General features: G+C 45.5%; 1 protein-coding gene across 2 annotated transcripts in view; it reads right to left on the reverse strand.

Moving 5' to 3' along the window:
- tmeff2 (transmembrane protein with EGF like and two follistatin like domains 2) overlaps window positions 1–5,081 on the reverse strand; it is a 344,646-nt gene extending 339,565 nt beyond the window's left edge. Inside the window, exon 1 of one of the 2 annotated variants that reach the window (XM_003217424.4) lies at window positions 4,473–5,080. In XM_003217424.4, coding sequence (XP_003217472.1) covers window positions 4,473–4,656 — 184 coding nt within the window. In that variant the 5' untranslated portion in view covers window positions 4,657–5,080. Of the gene's footprint in view, window positions 1–4,472 lie in introns of both variants that reach the window. The other variant, XM_008104769.2, reaches the window with a different exon arrangement.
- Between the last annotated feature and the right edge of the window lie 3,651 nt (window positions 5,082–8,732).

Genomic DNA, 8,732 nt, shown 5'->3' on the forward strand with positions numbered 1-8,732 from the left:
AGTGATGTTTTTTATTTTACTGTCCTGATTTTAGAGCTTCTTTTAATACTGGTAGCCAGATTTTCACTTAATCACTTTGCTGGGAGCTAATCACCTCCCAACAAAGGATTCCCCCAGACAGGAAGCAGCCAGGCTTTGAAGCTGCAAGGCTTTTCAATGCTAATCAAGGTGATTAATTTCAACATTCATATTTACCTCTAACAGACAAGAGTTATTTCTCCCCCCCCCCCCCCCCCCCCGGACCATCCACAGATATACAAACCTCCCTTGCCTAGTTTCCAATATACGTCACAACCTCTGAGGATTCCTGCCATAGATGTGGGCGAAACGTCAGGAGAGAATGCTTCTGGAACATGGCCATACAGCCCGGAAAACTCACAGCAACCCAGGATACAAATGTTTTACTATTATTAAAACATATAAAATTACTATTGTTCGTTGGTGGCTTTATATACCAATAGTTATATTATAATATAATTTGTACACTTTGGAAATAATAATAATAATAATAATAATAATAATAATAATAATAATGGACCATAATAAAGTTTATATCTATTTATCATATCTATATAATAATAATAATAATAATAATAATAATAATAATAATAATAAATCACACAGTCCTAGACACTTGGGAAGTGTTCGACTTGTGATTTTGTGATACGAAATCCAGCATATCTATTTTGTTTGCTGTGTCATACAATAATGATAATGATAGTAACATGAATAATAATAATATAGTATAATTGGTGAAGGATCAGCTGCTCCCCCAAATGTATGAAGAAACCTTGCCTTATTCTAGTGTATTCAGAGAAGACCAATCTTGCTTTAAGGAAGGGATGCGGCAAGATTCATCCTGGAGACTCCCGGAAACAATTTTTGCAAAAGCAAGACTGTCTGGGTATCTCGGCACAATTGGCAAACAACAAACCCTCCAGACAGGGCTACAATTAACCTCTCCAGGATGAAGCCGATCAAGGAAAAAAAGGCAACTGACAAGGCGAGAGAGGCAATAAACTCCCCACAGCCTCTTCCTGATTCAATTAGGACAGTGCACCTGGATGGCGTCTGGCAGCCCACTTGAAGTGGGGCTGAAACTGACCAGAGGAAGCAAAGAAGAAGAAGAGGAGGAGAATAAAGAAAAAGAACAAGAAGAAGAAGCCTGTTTAATGGCATCTGAAAAAAGGAAGGAGGAGAGAACAGCTTCCAGGATCTGAAAACATGCCCTTGTAAGATCAGCCTCAATTGGGGAAGGAATATATTTTGACATCAGCCAACATTCTCTCCAAAATCGGTTTTGGAAAATTTTATAGGAGGGTAAGGAGAAATTCAGGAATGCAATTTTTAGGAAGGTTTCCTGAATCTATATATGTAGCAATAAGGGAGAAGGTGCTTTCCAGGTGATCAGATTTGCTGGCTTCTTGGAAAGAAGAGCCAACCCTTGCCTTCCTGAAAGCTCTCAAGGCTGCTGCTTCAGACAGAGCCAACTTGATGTATTGCCTTCTCTCTCTCTTTCTCTCAATCTCTCTTTCCCTTCCTCCTCCTCCTCTCACTTTGAATGCTCCGAAGAATCCGCACTATGGGTTGCTGTGAGTTTCCCCGGGCTGTATGGCCATGTTCCAGAAGCATTCTCTCCTGACGTTTTGCCCACATCTATGGCAGGCATCCTCAGAGGTTGTGAGGTCTGTTGGAAACTAGGCAAGGGTTTATATATCTGTGTGAGGTCCAGGGTGGGAGAAAGAACTCTTGTCTGCTTGAGGCAAATGTGAATGCTGCAATGAATCACCTTGATTAACATTGAAAAGCCTTGCAGCTTCAAAGCCTGGTTGATTCCTGCCTGGGGGAATCCTTTGTTGGGAGGTGTTAGCTGGCCCTGATAGTTTCTTTGTCTGGAATTCTTCTGTCTTTTGAGTAATGTTCTTTATTTTAGAGTTTTTTTTAAATACTGATAGCCAGATTTGGTTCATTCCCCTGTTTTCTGAGTGTTGTTCTTTACTGTTCTGATTTTAGAATTTTGTTTTAATACTGGTAGCCAGATTTGGTTCATTCCCCTGTTTTCTGAGTGTTGTTTTTTATTTACTGTTCTGATTCTAGAGTTTTTTTAAAAAATACTGGTAGCCAGATTTTGTTCATGTTCACGGTTTCCTCCTTTCTGTCAAAAGTGTCTACATGCTGGCAGATTTCAATGCCTTCTCTGTGTATTCTCACATGGTGGTTGTTGGGAGTGGTCCAGCATTTCATTCAGCTAATCACCTCCCAACAAAGGATTCCCCCCAGGCAGGAAGCAGCAAGGCTTTGAAGCTGCAAGGCAAGTTAAGTCCATGCTAGCCAATTGTAACATTCACACTTTCCTCAAACAGAGGAGAGTTCTTTCTCCCACTCTGGAATGTACAAATATATAAACCTTGCTTGCTTCGTTTCCCAATATACCTCACAACCTCTGAGGATACCTGACATAGATGTGGGCAAAATGTCAGGAGAGAATGCTTCTGGAACATGGCCATACAGCTTGGAACACCCAGAGCAAACCAGTGATTCTTTGACAACACAATATATTTTGATTTAAGCCAACATTCTCTCCAAAATCAGTTTTGGAAAAAAAATTATAGGAGAAATTCAGAAATTCAATTCCTGTATAAGTAGCACTAAGGAAGAAGGTGCTTTCCAAGTGATCAGATTTGCTGGCTTCTTGGAAAGGAGAGCCAAACCCTTGCCTTCCTGAAAGCTCTCAGCGCTGCTGCTTCAGAGCCAACTTGATGTATTGCCTTCTCTCTCTCTTTCTCTCAATCTCTCTTTCCCTTTCTCCTCCTGCTCTCACTTTGAATGCCCCGAACATTATCCTTAACAGCAATACAAAAGAGAGAGAGAGCCGCCTGAGGACCAGAAGCGACGGCGATGCCGGATTGCGTCTAAACGAACTCAAATCGACACCCGTGAGTGAGGGGAGGTTGGGAGATGTAGTAGTTCCTCCCTGGAACAAATGAGCAGAATAACGAGGCAGGAAATCCCACCAGATCTGCTTGGAACTGGGTTATCTGAGTCCACACTGGCATATATCCCAGTTCGAGCAGAACATGTGGGATTTGATTCCGCTGTGTGGAAGGGGCCTCAAGGTTTGAGAGTCACTAAGTCAACCCAGCCCCATTCTGTTGTGTCGGAACGCACAATCAATGCTCTCCCGACAGATGGCCAGTCTGAGAGTCATCAAATCAACCCAAGTCAACCCAACCCTATTCTGTTGTGTCGGAACGCACAATCAAAGCTCTCCCGACAGATGGCCAGATATATATATGGCCATCTGAGAGTCGTCAAGTCAACCCAACCCCATTCTGTTGTGTCGAAATGCACAGTCAAAGTCCTCCCGACAGATGGATATATATGTGCATGGGATTACACACACACGCACACACATATCTCTATATCTCTCTCTATATAATATATAATATATACACACACACACCATTCAGTTGACTCGGTGACTCTCAGATGGCTATATTATCTATATGACCATCTGTCCGGACGGCTTTGGTTGTGCATTCCGACACAACTGAATCAAGTCAACCCAACATACATATATAGCCATCTGAGAGTCACCAAGTCAACCCAACCTCATTCAGTTATGGCCATCTGTCGCGAGGGCTTTGATTGTGCATTCTGACACAACAGACTTGGTGACTCACAAGGTTTGAGAGTCACCAAGTCAACCCAACCCCATTCAGTTGACTTGGTGACTCAGACGGCATGGCCATCTGTCGGGAGGGCTTTGATGGTGCATTCCGACACCACTGAAATAAGTCAACCCAGCCCCATTCAGTTGACTTGGTGACTCTCAGATGGCTATATGGCCATCTGTCTGGAGGGCTTTGATTGTGCAATCCGACACAACTGAAATAAGTCAACCCAAGCCCATTCAGTTGACTTGGTGACTCTCAGATGGCTATTTATGGCCATCTGTCGGGAGGGCTTTGATTGTGCAATCCGACACAAGTGAAATAAGTCAACCCAACCCCATTCAGTTGACTTGGTGACTCTCAGATGGCTATATATGGCCATCTGTCGGGAGGGCTTTGATTGTGCATTCTGACACCACTGAAATAAATCAGTCCAATCCCATTCAGTTGACTTGGTGACTCTCAGGCGGCATGGCCATCTGTCGGGAGGGCTTTGATTGTGCAATCCGACACCACTGAAATAAGTCAACCCAACCACATTCAGTGGTGTCGGAATGCACAATCAAAGCCCTCCCGACAGATGGCCATGGGATTACACACGCACCTATATATATGGCCATCTGTCGGGAGAGCTTTGATTGCGCATTCCGACACAACTGAATGGGGTTGGGTTGACTTGGTGACTCTGAGACCTTGAGGCTCCTTAACCCAGCGGAATCAAATCCCTATATGTATAATATAGAGTATTATAGAGTAGCAATAATAAGCAGGAGAGGCTCTGGCCAAGCCAGACCTTACCGGAGCAATTCCACCCGGTGGGCGTTTGGCAGTCGCTTAAGGAGGTAGGGAAAGCGGCCAGCTTGGCCGGGCGGGCCAGGAAGAAGACCATCCCGGGCAGGAGGAACCAGCACAAGCAGTCGCTCAAGGTCCAGCCGCCTCCTCCGCTGCACTGCCGGGCCGGAGAGGCTTCTGGCCAGCCCATGGCTCCGCCGAGGCTCAAGCAGAGGCCGAGCGCCCCCCGAAGCGGGTCGGGCTCTCTTCTCTCCAGGCTGACGGAGGGGTCGGAGGCTGCCTTAGCATCCCGGGGAGTCTAGCAGGAAGCCGCAAAGCCGGCAGCCGAGGAGGCGAAGGAGGCGTCCCGGCATGACGCGAGGGGAGGAAGAAGCCGCAGCAGCTGAGGCAGCTCTTCTGCGCGCGATCCTAAGAGTTTCCTCCGGGGATCCAAAGGAGGAGGGAGGACGGAGGAAGAGGAGGAAAGAGCAGCCCCTGCCATAAGGGGAGGAAGCAGGGAAGGAAGGAGAGCCCGCACTCCGCAGCTAAAGCTTTTTTGCCGCCACCGCCACAGCCGACTTCTCCTCCTCCTGCTGCTGCTTCTCCTCCCGCATCATCATCCTTCTGGCGCTAGGCGCGCGGCAGCAGCAGGTTCCCCACTCCGTCCGCTGCCGGGGGTCACGTGGCGCAGGCATCGCGGCTCTTCATTGGACGAGCGGGATGCAGGGCGACGGAGGAGGAAGAGGAGGAGGAGGATGCTCAGGCGGCAGAAAGAAGAGGCAAAGAAGAAGCTGGAGCAACGGAGAGGAAGGAGGCAAGGAATGATTGTTATGATTCTTGGATTGGGGACTCCGGGGATTGGGGTGTGTCTACACCAGGCATGGGCAAACTTGGGCCCTCCAGGTGGTTTGGACTCCAACTCCCACCATTCCTAACAGCCGGTAGGAATTCCTACCGGCTGTTAGGAATGGTGGGAGTTGGAGTCCAAACCACCTGGAGGGCCCAAGTTTGCCCATGCCTGGTTTTCACTGTAGAATGAAACTCCAATTCGGTACCTTTGCCACGACTCAATCATTTGCATTGAGCCACACAGTCCGACTGCATTCATTCCACTCATTCTACAGCTAAGATGCCTGGAGCCTGCGATGGCGCACTGTGTTAAAGCCTTGTGCCGGCAGCACTACTGTCCGACAGGTCGCGGGTTCGAATCCCCATGCCTCCCACAAGGATCCAACATCCGGGTGTCCCCTGGGCAAAGTCCTTAGAGAGAGAGAGAGAGAGAGAGAGAGAGAGAGAGAGAGGATGCACACCGCTCTATCTCAATCTAGGAGAGTTAGAGATCCATTCCCAACCAATGGTGTTTGGGAGGAGAGGAGAGCCAGCCCTTGGGTATGTATGTGTGTATTCTTTGTGTGGTCTTGTCGCATTTGACTCAGAGCTGGAACAAGGAGGTAGATAGGATCTGTCTCCTAGTGTGAAATGCGAACCCAACCTTATAAGTGTGGAGGGAACTGAAGAAATAAGGAAAGCCCCTCCCTAAAACAGACGCCCCACCCAACAGGATGGAGCCCCGGTGGCGCAGTGGGTTAAAGCCTTCTGCCGGCAGGACTGCTTGACCCAAACGTCGGTGGTTCGAATCCGAGAAGAGCGGGTTGTGAGCTCTCCCTCTGTCAGGTCCAGCTGACATAATACTGTAATATGTGAGTGTTCCGGGCTGTATGACCAAGAAGCATTTTCTCATGACGTTTCACCTACTTCCATGGCAGGCATCTGTTGGATAGTCAAGATCTGTGAGATCTGTTGGATAGTCAAGTGGGGTTTATATACATTCCAGGGTGAGAGAAACTCTTCTCTTTGTGGCAGGTGTGAATGTTGCAATTGGCCACCTTGATTAGCATTGAATAGCCCAATGATGGGCAACCTTTTGCGCTTGGTGTGTCAAAATTCACCAAAAAAACCCTTGGGTGGTGTGTCACTTTGAGGAAAAAAACCATAATTTCACAATATGTATAATTTAAATAACAAAAAAATATATAATTGTATTTAATAAATCAAAAACTATTTACTACCATTATTTCCATGTACAACAATCTATGGTACCTCTTGCAGCTTCCACGCTGATTTCTCTCTATTCTAGTTTCAATGTAGTCATGAATAATAAATAATATAATAATAATATAATAGTAATAATATGATAATATACTACAATAATAATATAATAATAATAATATATATATATATAAATGTAATGTGCATAATTCCCATGGAGTAAACAACAAAACCACTGGACCAAATCACCAAATTTGGCCACAAAATACATAGTCACCCAATCAATCTGCATGCGGCCGCGTGTCAGCAAAAATGGCTAGGTGTGTCAGTGCTGACACGCGTGTCATAGGTTGGCCATCACTGGAATAGCCTTTCAGCTTCAAGGTCTAGTTGCTTACTGTCTGAGGAAATCCTTTATTGAAAGGTGTTAGCCACCCCTAATTGATTCATGGCTGGAATTCTTCCGTTTTCTGAATAGTGTTCTTTTTTAACTCTCCTGATTTTAGAGTTTTAGATTCCCCCAGACAGTCAGCAGACAGACCGTGAAGATGAAAGGCTATTTGATGTTAATTAATTAATTAATTTAAAACATATATTCCGCCCTTCTCACCCTGAATGGGACTCAGGGTGGAGAGCAGCAGATATAGGGCAAGCATTCCAACCCAGGACATAAAATAATTATAAATATACACAAACATTAAGGAGCCTCTGGTGATGCAGTGTGTTAAAGCGCTGAGCTGCTGAACTTGCAGTCTGAAAAGTCCCAGGTTCAAATCTGGGGAGCGAAGTGAGTGCCCGCTGTTATCTCCAGCTTCTGCCAACCTAACAGTTCAAAAACATGCCTATGTGAGTAGATCAATAGGTACCGCTCCGGAGGGAAGGTAACGACTCTCCATTGCAGTCATGCCCGCCACATGACCTTGGAGGTGTCTACAGACAATGCTGGCTCTTTGGCTTAGAAATGGAGATGAGCACCAGCCCCCAGAGTCAGACACGACTGGACTTAACGTCAGGGGAAACCTTTACCTTTTTTTTTTTTTTTACAAACATTAAAAATCAGCTCTATCTACTTAAAAATCAGCTATTTAATTGAAACATTCACACCTGCCTCAAACAGGCAAGAGTTCTTTTTCCGACTCCCTGGACCTTCTACAGATCTATAAACCACACTTGACTAGTTTCCAACAGACCTCATAACCTCTGAGTATGCCTGCCATAGGTGTGGGTGAAACGTCAGGAAAGAATGCTCCCGGAACATGGCCATACAGCCCGGAAAACTCACAGCAACCTAGCTGTAAGCCTTTTCTTTCTTCTCCCAGCCGGCAATCATTGAGGTGTTATCTGGCCCTGATTAATTCATGTCTGGAATTCTTTCTGTTGTCTAAGTGGGGTTCTTTATTGCTAACACCTACCAACAAAGGATTCTCCCAGGCAGTAAGCAGCCAGACCTTGAAGCTGAAAGGCTATTTAATGCTAATCAAGGTGGCCAATTGAAACATTCATACCTGTCTCAAACAGATAAAGAGTTCTTTCTCCCACCCTGGATCTTCCACAGATATATAAACACCACTTGCCTAGTTTCCAACAGACCTCACAACCTTTGGGGATGTCTGCCATAGATGTGGGTAAAACATCAGGAAAGAATGCTTCTGGAACATGGCCATACAGCCCAGAAAACTCACAGCAATCCAATGATTCTGGCCTTGAAAGCCTTCAACATTTTTAAAATGTATTAGAGGGGTGGTTGAATCTATAGATGCAGAAACCGAGGATATGGGGAGCTAATTGTACCCCTTAACATTAAAGGAGAGACTCCACTATAGTTTGAATCCAGAAAAACCAAAAAGAGCCCATGCTTTCTTTCTGCTACTGCAAAGTCATCCTGCATCTCTCCCTACAAGGTTGTAGTTTTTCTTTCCCTTCCTTTCAACCCAGCCTAGGCTAGCCACAAAGACCCAGGCTGCCCATTCAAAGTAAAGGGGAAGGTGAGTTTCTAATGCAAAAACAAAGTCTTTGTACAGTCACTGAGGTCCCATCTGCACTGCCACATAAAATACAGATTATCTGCTTTGAACTGGAATATATGGCAGTGACTAATATAATTCAGTTCAAAGCAGATAATCTGGATTTTATATGATAGGGTAAATGAGGCCTGAGATTGTATATCAAGGGGGACCACACTCAGAATTAGACCTTAACCAAAGTGTACACATGTGAAGAAATGGAGGGAAGAGACAA

The sequence above is a fragment of the Anolis carolinensis genome, chromosome 1 (assembly GCF_035594765.1).
Source record: "Anolis carolinensis isolate JA03-04 chromosome 1, rAnoCar3.1.pri, whole genome shotgun sequence".
Classification (NCBI taxonomy): domain Eukaryota; kingdom Metazoa; phylum Chordata; class Lepidosauria; order Squamata; family Dactyloidae; genus Anolis; species Anolis carolinensis.